Here is a 22,310-nt window from a genome sequence, read left to right as displayed (position 1 = left end):
AGGCAGAGCGGGACCCGGCCGCCCTGCCCCGGGGCGCCGGGCCGGACCCCCGCCCGCGGGTGCGCACCGCGGCGGGGAGCAGAGCCCTGCCTCCTCCGCACGCCGCCGGCTCTCCGCTCCCTGACCAACCGCAAGGAAGGTCATTAGCATCCCTTGCTTGCTTTCTTTTTTTTGTTGTTTTTTTTTAATAGATTACCAAGCTGGCCACGCAGACCTAAGGGTCACACGGCTCAGGGGAGAAGGACTGCAACTGTCACAGGAGTTAAGAGAAACAGGCAAACAAAGCCGAAGCGAGAAGTCACCTCGCGTTCCCGCTCCCGAAGCGGCTCCCCGGCCACAGGGCCCTTGCAGTAAGCCCCTCCGGCGAGAGCCGCTCCGCGGCCGCCGGCAGAGGCGCGGCCGCAGCCCCTCCGGAGCCCGGCCGCAGCGGGCTCCCGCCTGGCCGCCGGCTCCGCGCCTCCCCCCGGGGTGGGAGGCTCCGAGTGCGAGGAACGACTCCCGACCCTCTATTTTTCTATTGTTTTGAGCCGGTGGATCAATTGTCATCAGTACTGTCACCTAAGAAGCAATGATTCCGATTCATCTTGGCATCTGATTTTATTCTAATGGGTTAAATTGGGTTCACTTTTACAATTATCCCAGGTTTGACTGCGTAGTATTGCATGACAACTCACAGTTTCATCGGGTTTGGCAAAGCGAGGTTGCTCCATGAATCCGTATATCATATCACATCAGATCAGGCTGAAGTTTGCTGTTTAGTGACTCCATTTGAGAGGCTTTTTATGAAAGTGGGAAGGGTTGATGCAGTCCATGGCTGGTTCAGTGCGATTTGAAAAAAAAAAAAAAATGTGGAGAGATGGCAACAACACGGGGTTTGCTGCTCAGCTGTGAATAAGCACAGAACGAAAAAAACGGCATGATGGGGAAACGCTCAGCTCGCTACAATATTTTTAGCAGCCTCTCAGTCCTCGCCTTTTTTTAATTTCCTAATATGTTCTTTGCTTTATTAGTTTTATTTACAACCAGCTCCCCATTAACACCTCACCTGATTACTGAGGAGCTGAGACAGCTAATCAAGAAAATCCAGCAAACCAGCCAAAATTGAGAGGTGGGATTTATTTTTGCTTTCATTCATTCTTCTTCTTTATTTATTTATTTTCTTTTGGAAAATATTTCGAAACAAACAAAAAATAGAAGGCAGGTATAAGTGTACGTTGGGGAGAGGTCAGAGGTTAGAAATTCACGTCAATTCTATATTAGAGGCTGGGGGGGGGGGGGAGGGAGAGAGGGGGGAAAAAAATCTTTCCACCAAGCAGCTTGTTTATTTTAATTAACATAGGGATCCTCTGCTAGGAACAAGGAACAACCTCCATCTACTGGCTAGATCATTGCGTCTCTTCTCCATCCAAAACCCATCACTCATTAAGGAGGGTACAATTTTGGAAGAAGCTTCTAAGGTCTCAAGGTAAGCTCCTACATGAGTCTTTCCTAGCAATGCAGCTATTTAGACCTCACGGATGGCATTTGCGGGGTGTTTTTTTGGCGTAGTGGGGTTTTTTTGAACAACACAGAATGGTCGTTTCCCCAGGTGTATTCGCAGACAACATTTGGTGCATCTGTGTTTTAATTTAGAAAAATAGCAGCCTGGGAAGACTAAGCCATTCGGTTCAGTAAAAAAAAAAAAAAAAAAAAAAAAACCAACAAAAAAACCCAAAAAAACCCTGTGTTTTTTTCTTCCTTTTTTTTAATATTCTCTCTCTCTCTCTTTTTTTTTTTTTAATGGAATGGCTCCTTTCACCTGCCTGTGAATCTAGGTTGTAAAGGAGTCCTTTCCAAAAGCAGCAAAACATGATAATTTCCAACGGCTTAATTACAACCGGAGTGCAGATACGATTACGGTTAATGTCAGACAACTAAGAAGCTAACAATGCTGAGGTCCTTGGCGGTGAACAGTTTCGTGTTAGACAATAATCTGCCTCTCCTGCTTTCTTCTGGCTGTGTGATCACTTGTTTGTGGTCAGTCGCGGCGCTGGGCTATGGAGACGTGTGGCTGGGATTACTATGCAAGCACCTAATTGCTTATTATTTGAATATCATCTCCTTAAGCAAATGAATACGTGGCTTAATTTAGACGTTTCCCGATGACCGGGAGGCGGGAGCACGCTGGAGGTGTGGGGGTTAGGATTCGATGATGGTCAGGGCTGAAGCCTCCCCGCGCCGCCGGGCTGGGGCAGGGGGGCCGGTGGCGTCCGAGCCCGGGCTGCCGGGCACCGGCCTCCTCCCTTCCAAAGCTGGGCCACGGTACGCCCGGGAGGACTCCAGGCGGGAAAAAGATGGTGACGGTAAAATGTGTTGTTTCTCACGCCAGAGCGGAATTTTAAACCATGTCGGGCTTTTTAAAAAAAATGCAAGCCACTTAAGTGCTGAACACGACATCAGCTACACTTGGTGCCACCGCCGAGAGATGTAAATCTATTCAGATTTTCCTCCTTTGTGTCTAGATGGCTTGTACGAGCCGCGGACTTCACAAAGGGATGAGGTTGATCGTTAATAGCACCGTACTCCACCGCAAGCTCGCAGAGCAGAAAATAGCGTTAGGATTTAAAAATAGACCTGGCTTTAACCGCCCGACTCGCAGGCAACAGGATCGTAATCCTGTTGCTGTTATCACTAGGCGCTTTATATTTCTGGAAATGATTATACTGGACGTGTCTTGAAAAGTTCAGGTACCTGACGGAGCCGGTGTGAAGTTTTGCTGCCCTGGTGCGGCGGGAGGCGGCTGCCCCGGCGCCTGCAGCCCGGAGCAAGCCGCGGCCTGCTCTAGGACAGCCTAAACCCAAACCACTTCTGCTTAAAGGACGCCCCCTCCTCTCCACCCACCCCACCCCCTCCCCCGCCTCAATACCCTCCCCTTTCTTCTAATTATTGTTGGTCAATTATTAATTTGCATGTAGACCTTGTCCTAAACCCTCAGAACTAAACACAAGATCGTTCACGCTGTAATAGGCTTTAGACTGGAGCCCGTGGCCGGGGAGAACGAGGGCTCTATAGCAAAGCGGATCCCAGCGACCGCATGCTGAAATCTGTCCAGGGCAGATGCTAATTACCAGGGTGGAAACGGCTTCAGCGAGCGCCCGGGAAGCGGCGGGCCGGGGCCGCCGCCGGGCCGGGGCCGCCGCCGGGAGCGCTGCCGCCCGCGTCGGGCCGCGGCGAGGAGCGGGCAAAGGTTTTTACCTGTGGAAATCTCAACAGCGGTGCGTTCCCCCTCAGCCTCATTAGCTCGGGGAGTCCGGGTGTAGCCGCACAGAAAGGAAAAACCCGAGAGAGCCTGTCGTGTCCCTAAAATATTCTGAATACTGCACATCAGATATCCTTCCCAAAACGCTGCGGCGAAAGGAGATAAAAGCACCCTGCAATGAGAAACTGCCTTCGGAGGCGAAGTGCTAATGCGGACGGATTCATAAGGGATAAACCGGTCGATTTGGAATGTAGATTCCCTGTCGTGTTCTGCGTGAGCTGTTCCCTCCCCTCCCCGAGCCAACCACCCAAACTGTACCCGGGCCCTCGTGCTGCAACGGCAACCTCTCGCTAGCAGCCTGCCTCAGGGCAGCCGAGCTTCCACCCGCAGCGAGGAATGAGATCTCGGGAACACTGAAACAGATTTACCTTGATCTCCTACAGGCCTTTTGGAAACGGAGAAGTCACGTTTGATGCTAGCAACAAACTTTTAGTGTCCCTTTAGGTAAGCAGTGGTCTGCCAACGTTAGGATGTTAGTCAGAAAACGCCTTGGAAAGCCCTGGCCTTCTTTACTGGAGCAGCAGTAGCTACCAGCGTATCCTTAACCGTACCTGATGGAGCAGAAAGAAAGGACCCTCTAATTAATTAAGTGTGCCCAACCGGAGGAGGTTTAGTCATTTCTGAGTTTTGTTATGAGTCTGCCCAATTAGTCCTAACGGCGCCGTCGAGCTAAGGTAGACAGGGACGGGAATTTGGCAATACTTTTGGTGCCTCTGGCTCGGACCGACGCTGTGCCACTGCACCTGCGGGTAGCGTTTCGGTGACCCCAAGGCAGCCGATGTCAGACGAGGCGAGAGAAGGGAGAGGTGCCCGCACCCGGAGGGCCCGGGGCGGGGGCACAGCCCGCTCGGGGGGCGCAGCCTCCCCGCAGCAGCCGCCCGGGAGGGAGCCGGGCCCGGGGCCTCCCCCCAAACCCCTCCTCTCCCCGCTCCCAGCGGGCACGATGAGTTTGGCCGTCCTCGGCCCGGCAGGGACAGGCTGCCGCCGGCGGCGGCCCTTCCGAGGGGTGGGCAGGGGCGGCCCGGGCCGCGGGGGGGTTCGGCGGGTGCCCGTGCCCGGCACCCGCCGGGGTGTCTTTGGCAACACGGGCGCCACGGGAGACGCAGACCATTTCCAGAGGGCAGGCGCAACGCAAAACTGAGGCAGGGTGAGTTACCCCTGACAAAATACCTGGACGGGAATAAAGGGACATTTCGTTCAAAGGAAAAACACATAAACAAACAACAAACCCCCACCAAAACAAAACCAAACCCTGAACGTGCCGGTAGAGGGGAAAGATTATATGGAAATATATAGAAATAAACTCGTCTCTCTAGGTGAGATTGCTCACCTCTGCCGGCAGCACCCGTTGCCGTCACCCACGCCAGGCAGGCGCACGCCCGTGGCAACTGGTGGGCGCAGGGTGTGCGGGGAGCGAACCCTCCCGCGGAGGGGTCACCCGCTCTGGCAGAGGGGTCACCCCCTCCCGGGGCGCGGCCGCTCCCCCGAGCCCCCGCGCCGCCCCCTCCCTCCCCGCCTCCCTCCCAGGCGGCCCCGCGGCACTCGGCAAAGCCGCCGTCCCCGCCGCGCGTCCCGCCGGCTCGCCCGGGCCGCGCTGCCCGGCGTGGGCTGCCGGCCCGGCTCCCGCTCCCCCGGCGGGATTTGGGGGTGAGAGGGAAGGAACTTCGCCCGTCCCCCGGAGCAGCCGGGGCACCGCGGAGGGAGGGCGGGAAGGAGGGGGATCCCGCGCAAACAGCTCCCGTATCCCGGATTGAATCACCTTGTTTATTTTTTCCTGATGGCTTGTTGTGCTAATTGACTTGTTTTCTCCAAGGAAAGCCTATCTCTCCGCCCGCCCCCCCGATTTTTTTTCTTCTTTTTTTCCCCCTTTTTTCTTTTCTTTTTTTTTTTTTCCTCCCCAAACCGGGAGCGCTCTGCAGGAGACTGCGGCTTGTGGAGGGATCTACCCGTTCTAAGGGAGATTCCCTTACCCCTTTGAGTCTCGTCGGTTTTATAGCTATTACTCTCTTATTAAAACACACACACACATACAACACATTGATTTCCATCCAAAAGGGCTAATTACATTACTTACAGTAAATAGCAGCCCTGCTGTCCAGGGTCTAGTGTGCCAACAGAGAAAAAAAAAAATCCCGGCTTATTTCACTTGATTGCCTTCATCTTTGTGTGAAATTTTGTTTTATGAGCTGTATTCTGGCACTCGGAGGAAGGCAGCAACATTCAATCTGCAAATAACATTAATTTTAGCTATTTAGGGGGAAAGAGAAGGGAGGAAACTGGCTGCCTGAATCTTGGGTTACATGGAAGAGGTGACTGGAGGAGCCCCTGAGGATGTCTCTGGGATGCTTTGGAAAGGAAGTGGGGGCTGGGGTACTTCTTTCACTAGTCGCGCTCGGGTTTGGTGTGGAGCGTCCCCCGGGGAAGCGGGAGCGGAGAACTGCCGCCAGGAAGATCCTTCAGTAGGGATCGAGGTGTCAGGAAACAGCCGGCAGCTGTTCCAGGGGAAGGCAAGGAAGAGTGGTGTGAAAAGTAAGTAGGAAAAAGGGAAAAGGAGGGGAGGGGGAGCAGAGGGAGGGAGGTTAGCCGGCAAGGAATGCATCGCCCAGTCCCCCGCACACAACGATCGCTCGCAGCCCGCAGCCGCGGAGCGGGCGAGGGGAGGGAGCCCCGGAGGGCGGCTCCGCTCCGCTCCGCGCCCGCCCCGCGGCGGCCGGGGCTGCCCGGCAGGCTGCCCGCGGCGGCTGCCGGAGGTCCTGCTGCCGGCACGGGCCGGCGTCCCGCGGGGCTGCTGCTCCCGGCGGCGGCAGGGCGGGTGGAGCCCCGCTCGGCGCTCGATCCGCCCGGGACCTGGGCGGGCGACGCCGTGCCCTCCTGCCTCCGAAGCCCCCGCCCGCCGTCCCGCCCGACCACCCCCTCCGCCGCCGCCGGGCCCGGGGCGCGGGGCGCGGTCTGGCCGCTCCGTCCCGCCTCGGCTGCCCCAGAAGGGCGCTTCTCCCCCCTCTCCCCTGCCCCCGGCGGAGCCAGGCGCGGCGGTGCCAGCCCGAGGGGCCGCGGAACGGAGCTTCCCCCGGCGCGGAGCGGCGCGGCCCCGGGGGGGAGCGGGGCCCCCGGGCCACCTTGCCCCTCGCCGGGCGCCGTCGCCGCCAACTCCCGGGACTCCGTGTTTGGGGGAGGTAATAAAGCCCACCCCACCCACAGCCCCGACTGCAATGTTTGTCACTGCTTGCCCATCACTGGGGGTTGAGAGGAGTATGACAGGTCTTTGTTGTCTGAATAAAAATCAGTGGCAGCGCAAGGGAGAGAACTCCTCCTACTAAATTATCAAAAATGGGCTGGCTTTAGTCTCTTAACAAATTGGACAGAGCTCCGGAAAGCAGCAGTCCCAAATCCAACCTACAGGCACTGGGAACTTTAAAGCAACCAGGGACTGCTGAAAATAGCACTTCTTTTTGCTTTCTTTGTATTCAAAACTATATCCTTTCCCGACCGATTCTACTGCCCCCGGTCCAAGTCTCGCCAGTCAGGAGCCCCAGCTCTCCAGAGCAGTAACAGACCCTTTAGCTCGCTTTTATTATTTTATTTTTAAAATTAATTATTATTATTACATTTTCTCCCCCTTGTTTGTTTTCCGCACATCTTCAGGAAGCCCTCGGTCCTTGTGCAAAGAGAAGCTCCTATTGCAACCTCCCTCCCTGCGCTGTGCGCCTCGGTGTAAACATTTTGGATGATCTAAAGACTCTGGGGTCTGTATATGGAAATAGTGGGGTGCAGAGCAGAAGAAAATACTTGTCCTTTCCGTCCCCCAGCCATGCTTTTCCACGGGATCTCCGGAGGCCATATCCAAGGAATCATGGAGGAGATGGAGAGGCGATCCAAGACCGAGTCCCGCCTGGCCAAAGGGGGACAGATGAACGGCCGAGAAACGGTAAGAAAGGAGCCGGCACTCTTGGACAGGGAACCCCTGCAAGCACGGGCCCGCGCCGGGACAGACCCTGGCTTCGGGGAGGAGAAAGGCGCTGCTTCCCCCTGCCCCTTCCCTGCCACCCCTTGCTTGCAGAGACCCTCCCGGGGCTCCCCGTGAAGCCGCCCGTAATGCCGGGGGCTGTGCTGGCCGGGCTCCCTTACACCTTTGCCTGATCAATGTCGTCGCGTGTGCTCTCTGGAGCAACGGGGGGAAATATTTTAAATCGCAGCAGGGACGGGGTTTCAGTCCTTACAGCGAAGCAGCCTTTTGCCCCGGCTCGGCTCGCTGCGGCCGCTCTGCCCCGTCCGAGCAGGGCTGCAGCGGGAGTTTCGGAGGTGTACTTTATTTGCTTTGCCCTCCCGGCACCTCCTAAATTAAACCGCAAACCGCGACCGCTTACTTTTCGTAACCATTTTTGGTCTGAAGTGTGGGATTGACACAAAGAGGCACCGCTCGCTCTGAATGCTGTGCCCGCCGACTGCTTTGCTTAGCAGTAACATCTCCTCTTTTATTAGTCAAAGGACCAAAGTCTTCATAAATGCACTAACGGACGGCGGAGAACGCGGGTGCCACGCTGTGTTTTGTGCAAAGCCAGATTCCCCCTTTCTCCAACTTGTAGGGCTTCCGCCGGTGGCACGCAAGGCTCCGCGCACAAAGTAACGGCCTGGAAAGCTGCTTTAGGGCTTTGAGCCGCAGGGTCCTTCCCCTTTCTCTTAAATAAACTCCCGCTTTGTTATATGAGGATTTGCAATGTAAATTCAACTCGCCTTTTCAATTGCTGCAAAAAAAAAAAAGGGGGGGGGGGGAGAAGAACACAACTTTAGATTGGAAAATGAATGCGGAGTTGCCACTTTAAAACAGTTGCGACTTTAGAACCAGATGTTCAGGATTCCCCCCCCCCCCCCCCCCCCCCCGTTACTTTATCGGCAAACGCTGCCCCAAGTTTCACGGCAGAGCTTTTGTCTCCGCCGTCCCTCCGTCTGCCTTTGTCCCGAGCGACACTCCTCGTGGGGAGCAGACTAACGGGAACTTGCCAAGTTTGCCGATGAAAAGGTGCTAGTTTTAGCTGAAACCAGCCTGTGCCACCTTTCCCTCCCCGTCCCTGGCCGGGGTGGCGAGCGTTCGCTGGTCTCTACACCACTCACCTGTCTCCTTTCTCTTACTTCTGTTTTGAATGGCCTGGTTTTCTTTAGAGACGGGGTTTTGGCTGGTTTAAGCACGGGGGAAAATTTACCGGAAGCGCGGGGCAAGCCTGCACCCTCTGCCATGAACTTTTGGTGCAGCAAACCGGCATTTTCCTGCCTGCAAACGCCGTCCCGGTGGAGCGCTCCGAGACTGAACCGCCAAAGTAACGGGGAAGCCACAGACTTCAACTTGGGGACCTCAGAAAACAATGGGCTCCGCTTTTCTTACCGAGGCCTGATCAGTTGCCTTCACATATTGAAATGACATTAGATCGTTAGGAGCGGTTTAATGGGATAAACACGAAAGCTGAATCGCGGTTAATACTTTCCTAGCGGGGATGGTCCCGGTTCCCCCTCAAACTTCCCGCCGGGAGCAGAGCCTGGTCCCGGGGAGCAGCCTCTGTACAAGCCCCGGGCCCCGCGCAGGACGCCGTCCCCAGCCCGGGCTGCCTGCCTGTCTTTCTCTCCCTGTCTCATCCCCTTGTGGTGTGGTTGTTTTGCAGAACATGCCCCCAATGAGCCCCGAGAAGCCTGCTTTGTGTGCTGGTTGTGGAGGGAAGATCTCAGACAGATATTACCTGCTGGCTGTTGACAAACAATGGCACCTCAGGTGTCTTAAGTGCTGTGAATGTAAACTGGCTTTGGAGTCAGAACTCACCTGCTTTGCCAAGGACGGCAGTATTTACTGCAAGGAGGATTACTACAGGTACAGCAATCAGTCCCCGTGGGTTCAAAAGCACATCCCCTCACAAGGCATTACGAACCGAAACGCTCTTTTCTCCACACGGGCTTTCAAAGGTAGCTTTTCTCAGTCAGCGATTCCTTAATCCTGAAACGTGTCCCCTCCGAAAAGTCTCGCACGTTTGAAAACTGAACGGATGGGCAGGGGACACGCCGATTGAGCATGTGTGGCGGTGCACAAACAGGCGAAGGAGAAGACCTCGGGTCTCCCGCTGCTCTGCCGTTTCCCTCCGTAGATACCAGCGTAAGACCCAACGAAAGTTTCCCCCTGCCCGCAGCTTGCCGGTTTTTCAGCGGGCCGGGGAGCGGCCCCGGGGCTGGCGCGGCGGGAGGGGCGGCGAGCAGCGGCGGAGCCCGCCGCCCTCTGCCCAGCCCCGGGGCTGCCCCGCCGGGGCTGCCAGGCGGCCGGGCCCCGGGAGCGGGCACTCCTTACCCGTGCGTTTCGGCTCTCCCGGGGTTCAGCTCCCCGCGGCCCTTCTCGTCTTTACACGAGTGCCGGGAGCGCGGGGACGGCTTGGCCCGGCCCGGGGAGCCCGGCCCGGCTTCCTTCATGCGCAGGGGCAGCGGCAGGGCTGGTGCGAAAGTCCCAAGCGAACAGGTCAGCCGGGCAGAAAGTGCAGGGCGTTTGCCCTGGGGACCCCAGTGCTGGCCCCCGGCGGCGCTCCCGACGAGCCGGAGCCCCGCCAGCAGGCGGGCCGGGGCCGCAGCCGGCAGCAAGGGCCGTCCTGGGGCCGGGGAGGGCGCGACCCGGCGGGGCCGGGCTCCCTGCCGACCTCCCGCGGCCGGGAGGGAAGGTGGGCGGCCCTGGGGCAAGGTCTGCCTTTTCCTTTCTAGTTGATGCCCACTTTTCTGTTTCCTTCAGAAGGTTCTCCGTGCAGAGATGTGCCCGCTGCCACCTTGGGATCTCAGCCTCTGAAATGGTCATGAGAGCCAGGGAGTCGGTTTATCACCTGAGCTGCTTCACTTGCACCACCTGCAACAAGACTCTGACCACAGGCGATCACTTTGGCATGAAGGACAACCTGGTTTACTGCAGGGCTCACTTCGAGTCCCTTTTGCAAGGAGAATACCCCCCTCAGCTGAGCTACACCGAGCTGGCTGCCAAGAGTGGAGGGCTGGCCCTGCCTTACTTCAACGGCACTGGCACCGTCCAGAAGGGGAGGCCCAGGAAAAGGAAGAGCCCTGCCTTGGGAGTGGACATCGTCAACTACAACTCAGGTGGGAAACGCACGCCGAGCCTCCCTCCCGCTCCTCCGAGAAGAGGGTTCTCGGGCTTCCCCTCAGCTAGGCAGTGCGCGAGTAACTCGGCCAGGCCAAGTCTTGCTTAACCATTGGAAAATCAAACAAACAGCCCTCTGAGGGTTGGAGCGTTTGCAGGAAAGCTAACAGCAGTCCTCCTCAAAGCCTGTCTTTGCCTATTAATGTCAAATACCCAAACTTAGCCACTTCCCAGGGTAAAGACAAAAAAAAGGAAAAGGAAAAAAACCCTCCCAACCCCAAAACCACGGCGTTCTTTCTCTATAGGAACCTCACAGATACTGTTATCATTATCTATTAGCAAAAAGCACTTCACCAGTTAGACCTCAAATTAGAAGTAACCGAGCGGATCAGTAAAAAAAATAGAATAAAAGTTATAGTATATGGCTGCCACAACACCACTGCAGTATGCACATAACCTGATATAGATATTCAATTTATAGTAATTAATTCTGCAGGCTAAATAATCCTGTTTTACTGGCACATAAACGATCAAACTGTACAAGAGGCCAACGAATAAATGTTGTTCCCTGTAACTAAGCCCTAACAAACGTAATTAAGGAGAATGGTTTCTGCTCTCTCAACGGTAGGAAAGGAACAAGTGTTGCCCCGTATTAAATTTCTTCCCCAACTCCAGTCACTGAAGTAGCCAAACCGTGCCTAAACACACAGTGTTAGGGGCCAGAGGTAAAGGAGTTTCAGGTATGAGCAAGCACTTTAAGCGGCGTTTCATTAGACGGAAGACGAACGCAGTAAGGGTAAATCCGAGTTAACAAGCTACCCGCTCCAGAAATGATTTTAGCGAAACTTAAGCTCCCCATGGACGGTAACGAGGAAAGAAGGGTGTGGGCAGCAAGAGAGGTGCGAGGTGTTTCCCTGTGAAGCGGGGAGCCCTTCGGCCGGGGTAGGGAGCGGGGGGCTCCGGTCCGGGCAGCGGCGGGGCGCTGGGAGCCGCTGGCCGAGCCGGGAGAGGGGTGAGGGCCTCCCCTTCCGACAAAGGCAGGCCGATAAAAGCGCACCGCTCTCGGCCCCGAGCTCTCTCCCCTCCACCCAAGTTCAACCCGCCGCCATTGAGATTCGCAAGCAATCCCCCCCCGCCACCCCCTCCATCCCTCCCCCGGCACCTCCTCCGGGGCTGCCTCTGAAACCGGCTCTAGCTGGGAACCGGGTAGCTGTGCGAGGCTATTTCATCTCCTCTGATGCGTAGACCTTGGAGCCAGGGTAATCACTGCGCTAATTGTTCCTTGTTAATTGAAGATGACATTGGAATCCCTGGCTACGGAGCGGTTTCCAATCAATCCTGAAAGCTGCTCGGGAAAAGGGAACCTGTAGCGCAGGCGGGATTCGCCCCGTGCCGGCTGCCACGGGTGGGCTCGCCCTGCGCCCACCCCGCGCTCTCTGCTAGCTCTGACCCGCGCGCCATCGCCCAAATGCCCCGCACCCCTCAACGGAAATATTCCTAGGGAAAAGTTATCGTTAGAACCAGGAGCAGAAACTAGGGAAAGACGAAAAGTTGTGGATGTGCTAAAACACCCCTTAAACTTCAGGTCAGGGCTCCAGAGAGACATGATTTGCGAACGCCATCACAGCTTTTGTGGGCTCGTCTTAAAACTCTCTTTCTTTGCAACAACGGGGCATATAAGGTGTACCACTGACTCCGAACGAGATTAAAAAGCACTACCCCTTACGGAAATACAGCTCACTTCGCTGAGATCTCACAGAATCCTCCGGGCAACGGAGGGGGAGGCGGGGGGAAAGCCGCTCTCATCTGATGCTTTGGACTCGGTCTAGCTGGCTGAGAAATTTGACCTGTTAGGGCCGTGATTTTTTTTCAAAAAGTATTATCTAGCAGTGTCGCGGGCTGACACATGGTCTCGAGAAAATACAGTTTGCAGCCAAACTGTGCATCCGGTGCGAGCGGCTCCAGCCCATTGACCCGCTGCGCTCCAGACCCAGGGGGAGGAAAACGAATCTCTGGCAGTTACGAAACGAGTTGCAGGAGAAGAAATCGGTTCTCGAAAGAAAAAAAAAAAAATCTCCAAATAATTGGCAGCCGCTTTCCTACACGCATTTTTCGTTCCCTGCCCTGTGATTCAGTAACTGCTCTTGCACGTAATCATTTACAAAGGGCAACCAGTCCACAGAAAATTAAATGTTGGATACGCGACTGCCGCCTTCAGAGGCAGAAGCGGGAGGCGGGCAGGATCTGGAGCAGGACCCCATCACCCACCCCGCAGCCCGCAGGCGGGCGCTTTCCCCCGGCCGTTCGCCGCGCTGCCCTCTTGCACGGCGGACAGCCCCGCCGCAACCTGCCCGGCGCGGCCCGGCGCGGCGGCTCGGGCTTGCGAGCCGGCGGGGGAGCGCGGAGCCGGCGGGGGAGCGCGGAGCCGGCGGGGGAGCGCGGAGCCGAGGTGCGCGGAGCCGGCGGGGGAGCGCGGAGCCGGCGGGGGAGCGCGGAGCCGAGGTGCGCGGAGCCGGCGGGGGAGCGCGGAGCCGGCGGGGGAGCGCGGCGCGCAGCGGCGCGGTTCTCCCCTCCCTCCCCTCCCGGCCCGGGCTCCCCGGGGCCGGGGTCTCGGGCAGGAGAGCCGAGGGGCAGAGGCGCAGCCCTGACCCGCAGATCCCCCGCCTGCGCTGAAGCACGCCCGAGCCGGGAGGCAGCGCTCCGCCTCTCAGCGGACAACTTCTCAGTCGTAGCAAAAGTTGACTCTTGTCGCGCCCTGTGCGGTGAGAGCCACGAATTTAACTTCCCCAGTAAACCAAGGCGGTATCCTGCCGAAACAGTCATGCCCTGGGGTGTCCTTACCGATGTGGCAAGCCGCTACGGAAAACGAATCCGACCTTTAAAAACGAAACTCTGATTAAGCTAACTACTTCGCCAAGCTGAGCATAAACATATGTGTATTCACAAGCGATCGGGCAGTACCTGGCTCAGATTTGTGCGCACATTTTGTTTGAGGGGAGCTGAGCACAGGGCCAGAATGGAAAATCAGATTCTGCTGCCGGATCTACAACAGCTTTTCTATTCGGTATTTTGTTTAGTAGTTTAATTTCTGTTTCTCAGCTCCTCGGTTGTAAAGTGGAAACACAACAATAAATAACTCAAAATGTTATGAGGTAAAAGCCATTCATACTTGCGAGCTGTCTGGAATTAATGTGAAAAATGGAAGAAACTGTTCAAAAGTACTTAAAACATTCAAGGCTTTCTCTACATTACCTCCTATATCATAGAATTAATATGTATTTTGAGGGAAACTGTGTTGACTTACAGCCCACAGGATATAGAAATGAGATGGTGAAGAAGATTTCCCTAGGAAAATATTTTACACAGCTGTTGCTCAAAGAGCTGTTTACTTTATTTCATTATATGTATGTGTGTGTGCGTGTGTGAAAAAGTATGAAGACTTCACTTGAAGAGTTCTTGGCAATAAAAAGCAAACTGTTCTAGCTCTTTCCAAAGCAAAATTAAACAACCCCCCGATCCCGCTGCAAAGAAATGAGCAATAATGTCTTGCCCGATCTTTTGCTTCCCTGTAGTTCTCCAGGCAATAGTGTAAAACTCTGCTCTAAGATGTGGCCAAACCACGGAACGCTGTTTCACCCATGTAAAATAGAGAGTGAGCTAATCATTGTATAAACTAGGATCGTCTGAGGATGCTTGGAGCCCTCTTCCCATTTTCTCTGGAAAATAAAAGCCAAAATAAAGTAGATCGCAGACAAAAAAGTAGATCACAGAAACAAAGACAGTAAGCAGGACAGAGGAGCCCGAGGAAGTTCGCGCTGCTGCTGTAAACCTGAGCGACCCAAGGAAAACAACACAAACAAACAGCTTGCAACTGTCTGAAGTAAAACCTGAGGACTGAATTCTGCTCCTCTGATTTATGTCAGCTCATAAGTTATGGCCCACGTAGTTTGACTGAAGGCAGTGTGATTGCTTGTGAAAACAAGTAGTAAATACAATCCAAATCTGGTCTGAAACTTTTTTTAAGGCAACTTTCAACTCCTGGTATTTTCAGAAGTGTCAGCTTACTTTGTTTGAAAGTGCAGATATACTTCTTCCCAAGGCTAGAAGCAAATCTAGCTATAATTAAATATTCACCTGATTTTCTGTCAAAGTGTTGTCTTACCAGCATCTGTTCATGTTGACTTGTCTTATTCAAAAGAGAAAACACCTTCAAGAAGCTTTTTATATTCTCCTGGTTTCAAGTTGCTTTGCCTCTGTTTATAGCACTGTCAACATCAGTCTCTCTGTAGTGTGTGCTTTCCCTCTTTCTCCTTCTCTCTCTCTTTTTAGAAATAGGGATCAACTAGGCCTAGAAAATAATCTAGTAACTATTGGAAAGCAGTTCAAAAATTCAAATGAGCAACTAATGAATCTTGGTCTGGTTTACAGACATTCTGAAACATTTTTAATTAGCTGTTCTTTAATTAATACTCCCTGCTATGATGACACCATTAATTTTCTCCTGTGTGACTGAGCTATCTTTATAAAATGTGATCCTATAATTTGGTAACCCAATTTTTTTAAGCTGAAAAGAAAAATGTAGATGTCTGTCTTACTTTTTTTGCCAATACTGTCTTTCCTTTCCCCAATGAAGTAATGATGCCACAGTCCCTGAACAGCTGCAAGTCTTGTGTACAATTCACACCCATAGAAGTGTAATCTGAAACAAATTCATCTTTCATAGACACTTTGAAAATCCTGAATCAGGGAAAGCAGGGAAACTCTTTTATAAAAAAGTTTTTCGCCACTAGTTGGTTGCTTATAGAAACATCCTAAATCAGTACCAACTAAGAGCTACTGCTGACTGACTGACTGAATCAAGCCTTGATGCAACTGCTTTCTAGACATGTTTTACAGATGAAGGTCTTTGAGCAGTTCATATAAACTCCCAGGCAGAGTCCAAAAGCATTTATTTTATCAGCAAAAACCTCCAGATTTTATGCTTCCTTGATGAACTGTCATAACAAACTTTCCTGCTGTACGTCTCTTTTTATAGGTGCTTGTGATTTGGGGGAAAAGCTCAGGAACATTCAAAATGCTCGTTTGACCTTTATTCTTCTCTCAAGCTAAGAGTGTTTCAATGAGTGAGATTTCAAAATCTGAATGAGATTTCAAATGACTCTTTGAATGCCCAAAGCAAAACCATCACCACAGGGAAAAGACTTGTTTGAAAACAAATGCCAAAGGAGAGAGAACTTGTTAAGTCTGCCCTTAGTAGGTACAGGCCCAGGGGACATAGCATGTTTTAAGAATAGGAAAAGGTCATCTTCTGGATCTTTTTTGTCTCATTTGATTACCACATCTGTACTTATCCTTGCACCATCTTAGCCCTTCCTTCCTTGCTTGCTTGCTTACTTCCTTCCAAACTCAAGATTTTTGCCTTGATTCATTCATCCTACTGGATGCATGGCCACTAACTCCTTGTTTCATTTTGTTTACTGCACAGGTTGTAACGAGAATGAGGCAGATCACCTGGACAGAGACCAGCAGCCTTATCCCCCATCCCAGAAGACAAAGCGCATGCGCACCTCCTTCAAACACCACCAGCTTCGTACCATGAAGTCCTACTTTGCTATCAACCACAACCCAGATGCCAAGGACCTCAAGCAGCTTGCCCAGAAAACAGGCCTGACCAAGAGAGTTCTGCAGGTAAGAAGCCACATCACAGGCTTGACAGAATTTTCCCCTACCCCTGCCAGTCACTCGCATTTCCCTTATGTGTAACGATAGCGATATATAGAGAAATACTTTTGCTAGGTGTGTCCCTAGCGGGTGTGCAGAGGGGTATGGTATTACATGGCAGGAGTGCCGAATGTATGCCCTACCGCCCCAAGGCAGCCAAATACTAAAATGTGATTTGTAGTTAGTTGCATCCTCAACATGAGGAAACTGTCTTCAGAGTCTACCAACCCAGTAGATATCCTGGGATCTGTAGTCTCTCTGTGGTGACCTTATTAAGGTAGAGGTAGCAAAACTACTCATTTTATACACACTGGGTGAAGCCTTTGGGCTCCCCTGAAGTAGTTAATGTGGCCCCTCAGTGAGCAGATCCCCCGATATGCAGGAAGCAAGCTTTGACCAATATGATCCTCCAGGACCAGCCGACTCCCTCTCTCGATGCCTGTTAGACAACTGTTATCGTTAAGGGCCTACACAGTAAAAAGTCCTTCCCTGTGAAGGACAGCTTAGCAAATTACATCATTAAAAACAAACCCTATATGGTGTGTGCTAGCTCAGTGACGTTAAAGCGAGGTATTATATGCAGAGTGCCAACGAAGGGCAGCGATCGAGATAGAAGGAGAATATATTAGCGGCAATTCTTTGTCCGTGTTACATGTCACCTAAAACATTTTCAGTGAATCTGACAGAACAGAAAGACTAGGTGACCCATATCAACAATCTGTATGACAGGGGTGGTGTAATTACCCCTCCTTCCTCTTCAGTCCTTTAAAATGATCAAGACAAACTTTCCGCCTTGGTAAAAATCTGCTCATTCACTCTTCACCTCAATCTTTATCATGTGTCTTGACCTGAAACCTACCCAACCCAAGAATACACTACATGGCCACCAACAAAGTTGCTTTCCTTGGGTGAGTGAGTGAGCAGATTTTTCTTATGACTGCTCTATGAGGTCTGCACACTGGGGGCTGCGACGTTCCCGTGAGCGCCCATAGCGCTGGGCCTTGTATGCAGGGTCCCGCCTGTGAAAGAGTCAGTACCACCAGTAGCAAATGAAGCTGTAGAGTGACTTAGTCGATTTGCCACACAAAAACAAACATCAAAAAATGACTTAAAAGCAAGAACAAAGACAAAAATAAGCAAAACAAAACAAGCATCGGTAAAGAAATCAATTGGGATTGGTTTGCAGGTTTGGTTTCAAAACGCAAGAGCCAAATTCAGAAGGAACCTTTTGCGGCAGGAGAATGGGGGTGTCGATAAAGCTGATGGCACCTCACTTCCGGCACCGCCCTCAGCAGACAGCGGCGCACTCACTCCACCCGGCACTGCGACCACTTTAACAGACCTGACCAATCCCACTATCACTGTAGTGACATCAGTGACCTCTAACTTGGACAGCCACGAATCCGGGAGCCCCTCACAAACTACCTTAACGAACCTTTTCTAACATTTCAGTTTTTTTTTTTTTTTAATTCTTACTCTTCTTCTTTATTATTATTATTATAATTATTATTTTTATTATTTTCAAGCTTTTTTTTTTTTAAATAACAAACCCACAAAATATTTGGGAAAATAAACAGCTTGATGTGTAGCATCTGCAGCCACTTGGCAAATGAGTTTGAAGTAATATGTTGCTATAATAAATGAACATTTATGGTTGTTAAATTGTACTCAAATTTTTTAAATTCATCAAATAACTGAAGAGAAGTTTATGAATCATTCTAATAAGTGCCTCTTAAAATTGTATGTTACTTATTTCCAGAACCTTGACAAAAATGATTCCTACCACAAAAAAAAAAAAGAAGATTCTTTTCCCTCCTTGATAACCAGATAAAAATCAGTTTAATTATAACCAAAAGAATGCTGCTTCAGGATTGTATGTTCACGTACAGCATTTAAGAACCCCAAATTTCATTTTATTTTTATAATGCATCTAAAAGTTTTGTATGATTTATTTTTTAAATGTTGACAAATAAATACAAAACAAATTAAACTAATAATTGAAACAGTCAGACTGCAAGTGCCAGTGCTTTTTTCTAATGCATTAGTCACAAGCCTGACCCTCCCTGAGCACTGGGGAGTCTCACTGGGGTAGCTAAACGCTCCTCTGCCAGTTCTTCACCCAGCTGGGATGTCCTTGGCCACCACTGAAAGCTGTGCCTGGATGGAAGGCTTGGAGAGAGAGACCCAGTGATGAGAGTGCATGCGGGTGAGGGTGGCAGGGTCAGGCTGTTGGTCTCCAAATTTGTGTTCTGTACATTAAGGAGGCAAGATCCGGAAAACGTCCTCCAGAATGAGCTCACTCCTGTAGGGATATTATTAAAGTAATAACAGCAGAATAACAACTCAAGTGAGGAGTCCTACTGATCTGAAATATCACATAGGGAGGGTTTTTCATTTTTGTCTGTCAAGCAGCTCTGATTTGGAATTAAAAAAAAATAAGTGCTGTTCACTACACGGCCTCGATGCCGTTCCATTAAAGCAAGCAGGAGGTTGCCCAGCTACTTTAGCAAGCACAAAAATAATTTCCAAGAAGACGTATGCATGTGTACTGTTAAAATGAGTTTTGATAAATCATAATTTTTTCAGGGAAATGGAAATAAGCAAAATATAATTTATTAAGGTGTTTAAGGAAAATATCTCAGTACAATTTATTCATTACTATTTTGAATTTACTTTAGATGTTTCCTGAGATTGTACCAGACACTTTGTTTAACACATGAACTTAAAACCTTTAGTTCATTAATATCTCTAACACATACTTTAACTTTTTAAACTTTGTATAAAAGAAAAAATGTTAGCAAAAATTCTTATAAAAATGGGAATTGGCAGTGAATAATTTTAAAGCAGATAAACTCAAAAGCCTTGTGGATGCTGATCTGAATACATTTCTTAGTTTACAATAGTGATCTTTCTTTTTTTAATTTTATTTAAGCTAAAAGTCTGAATGGTCTGGGCAGTGGTGAATGTTCATTTGTATCCTTTTATTGTAGTTGAACACCAATTAGATTGTGGAGAGTCTCAGAAACAAAACCGAACAAAAACCAGTCAAGATCTATGTCTTGCTTTTAGTGGATTGTTAAGAATAACTTTGCACATATACCCCACTTTTTAGACACCATCAAATCTCTTTTTTGATGGTCAAAGTGGCTATTTAATATATTTTAAAGGTGTCCTTTTTGGCTGTATAAATGTGTGGTTACATATTGACAGTTCACTGCCCACATTAAAGTGCATTATTGTAATTTTTGCTCAGGGTTTTTAGAAAATTAGCACAGAAAAGTAGCTTATTTTTAAAAAAAGATGATGGAAGAGATGTTAACACTGTAATAGAAGAAAGGTGTGTTTGCCATTATATATTTAGCAAGTATGGTTATCATCTTCTACGGATATTAAATCTTGACTTTTCCTATTTCTATTACCTTATGGGCATTTACCACTAACCAGACCAAACGACCTTGGTAAGGCTGAGATCTTTATTAATACACTTTTACAGGTAAAAATATTGATACTTATAAATTTTGTTCTTTGACAGAACAATATATGGTACTAGAGATCTACTTTATTAAGTAGACTAATTAAAACTCAGTTCTACTATGTGCCTTATGATATACCTTGGGAGTAAGTTTGTGAAAAATCAGGATATATGTGTTGTTTGTTAAATTAACTGTTTTAAGCCCTTTTGACACCTCACTAGTTTTGTACTGTTTTACCTCTTATTTCTGAAACTCTTTTTATGGTGTATCCTGTTAGAGGGGACAAACATGTCATAGAAAGCAGTTGTGCACTCTTTCAGATATAGTTGATAAATCCAATAATCTTATATATTGAGCTTCGTGTTTATAGTACAGTAAGTGGTCTAGCAAAATTGTCCATGTTTCTTTGTTTATTGATAAATGCATTGTATAGAAACTATTTCCCCTAAATATTTATGGACCAAACAATTGTGATATATCCTATTAAATTTGTGTGAATAAACCATTTCGAATCTAAGGAGTTTTATTTCCCATCAGTTTTGTTTTGGTTTTTTTTTTTTTTTAATTTGAAGTCTACATGTACCAGTGTGTCTCTTTGCTTTTAGGGTGAACAACTGGTATTAAACACGGAAACACGGCCTTTTAAATATTTTAAAATATGGTTCCTTCTTAGGTTTTCAATTTCTTCATATTCAATGTATATGCTACTGCTGGTGCAATTTAGATTTTAGCCTTTTAACCCCCTTTTTTGAACATGCAAAGTAATGCCCCACTGATTTGATATTGAAACCCTGTCTTAGATCTCTAAAAAAGCCAGAAAACTAGCAGCTAAAGTAATTGCATGACAAATATAACCTAAATAATATGATGAAATGAATCAAGATTTAATGCTAGGTATATTGAACACAAAATAGAATTGCAGACCCTGAAAAGCCAGGTTGCTCTGTAGTTTAATAAATTGTCACTATGATTTCTTTCAGGGAGAACAAATCATGGGGCATTACAGCCAAACATCCCGACGTTTGAAAATTCCCTAAAGTATTAAAAGAAGGGGAAAAGTTTGATCGGAAATCCACTGCAGTGAAGACAAAGACAATATTAGGTTATGATAATCATACATTTAAAAATCTATTGAGCCAAAAAATAAAAATAAAAGACTTGATGTCATTTCCTGAATGTTAACAAAACATATGTTATTTTATGGTGTCTAATTAACAGAACCGAAGGCTTCAACAAATTGTGTGGTATTAAAAACAAATTTAGAGAAACTGTATAAAACCAGAGCAACCTGGCAGCAATCTACCCAGCCCATATTCGAAGAAAACTTTTCTTTAAAAAAAAATCACATTTGTCAAGCACAAGTACTTGTAAAATAAAATCTGAGTGCATTCATTCCACTTGCTTGCTAATGTGTACTAGTCATATCTGTTAAATGGATTTTTGTAAATTCAAAGAGAACTTTTCACTCATTCGAGATCTTAGGAATCAAAACCCAGTAACTTTAGTACTATTGTTTCTGAATTCTTTTATTTTTAAATGCGACAAATCTGCATGCACTTTTCCATCTGTCACATATAGTGTACATTTCTGTATGATGAATTTCTCTTTGATGTTTCTTGTATAATAGCTTTCATTAATAAACATTTTATTTGATGCAAACATAGTTAACTTTATGTAAACACATAGCTAATTGTTCCAACTAATTTAAACTTTTCTTTTGAAAAGAAGCAGTACAGTGCAGTTCCAATATGTTATATATATCTAAAATCACAAAGAATGAGGTAGCAATACTGTTGCACAGTGTAAAATTATTTCCTTTGGTGTTAACTTTTTAATTTTTTAACTCCTTGTATAAAACTGACATGTTTCAAAAAAAAATTCCCATCAACATCAACAATAAAACAATCCCCAAATTCTTCATCAATCTAAGAAAACATAAGCAGTACAGTATGTAAAATCCTCAATGACTTTTAGAGTACAAGAATATAATTTGTGGATCCCTGAGCTGTTTACATGGTCACTATGCAATGAGCAAGTATGTTACAAAAAGTTGGTCAAAAGATTGGACAAAAAGATTTGGACAAAAAGATTTCCAGTCCAAATCACAGATGATTTTTACAAGCCAACAAGCAAATGTAACAATAACCAATGCTTAGTAATGAGGTTTTGTAACTGTTAAGCAACTATTTGCAGAAAGATTTTTTAAAATATATTCCTATTTAGCTGTATAGCCAAAGCATATGTTAAACAAATTAACATATAAAAGACTTGCCAGAAAATCTTTCATTAAGATGACATTTTTATTATATACTAATGAACCCTGTGTAAACAATGTAACTTTTATGAATGATGGACATTAAATATTTCACTTACGTGTATCCTCAGCATTTTGCATGTTTTCTTAAACTTTTCCAGTTTTGGAATTCTAAAAAGAAAACCATACAACTATTAACAACATAATACAAAGTTACATACAGATTACTGCAGCGATCTCTGGAAACCGGTAACCAAGAGTGTTCTAGTGGCAATAAAAGTATCATTTATTGGTGGCAATTATGGGAAGCATTGTTTAAACAACAGTTTTATAGTATGTTGTAAAGTTCTATTGAAAAAGGTTAGCATGGTGGACTTAATTCAAATCAGCTTGATCAGAAATTTAAGTATATTGTGAAATTCTTAAACTGAGCCTTATGCGTACTTATCACTGCAG

The 22,310-nt window shown here is 48.6% G+C and overlaps 1 protein-coding gene across 5 annotated transcripts; it reads left to right on the top strand.

Moving 5' to 3' along the window:
• Positions 1–979: 979 nt before the first annotated feature.
• On the top strand, positions 980–21,978 carry LHX9 (LIM homeobox 9). Of its 5 annotated transcripts, XM_087733744.1 has the most exons (7): positions 980–1,108; positions 1,340–1,465; positions 7,105–7,223; positions 8,950–9,152; positions 10,050–10,405; positions 15,892–16,094; positions 17,314–20,571. In XM_087733744.1, exons 3-7 carry the CDS (start codon positions 7,107–7,109, stop codon positions 17,569–17,571), a joined length of 1,137 nt encoding a protein of 378 aa, XP_087589870.1. In that variant the 5' UTR covers positions 980–1,108; positions 1,340–1,465; positions 7,105–7,106; the 3' UTR covers positions 17,572–20,571. The 5 variants fall into 5 exon arrangements, with proteins under 5 accessions (XP_087589870.1, XP_087589868.1, XP_009472694.2 ...); XM_087733742.1 differs by lacking the exons at positions 980–1,108; positions 1,340–1,465 and adding an exon at positions 5,599–5,827; XM_009474419.2 differs by lacking the exons at positions 980–1,108; positions 1,340–1,465 and adding an exon at positions 6,439–6,471.
• The last annotated feature ends 332 nt before the right edge of the window (positions 21,979–22,310 follow it).

This window comes from Nipponia nippon, unplaced genomic scaffold (assembly GCF_047370975.1).
Source record: "Nipponia nippon isolate SJK-2023a ecotype South Korea unplaced genomic scaffold, ASM4737097v1 scaffold_5, whole genome shotgun sequence".
NCBI lineage: Eukaryota > Metazoa > Chordata > Aves > Pelecaniformes > Threskiornithidae > Nipponia > Nipponia nippon.
This window is presented reverse-complemented; position numbering and strand designations above follow the sequence as displayed.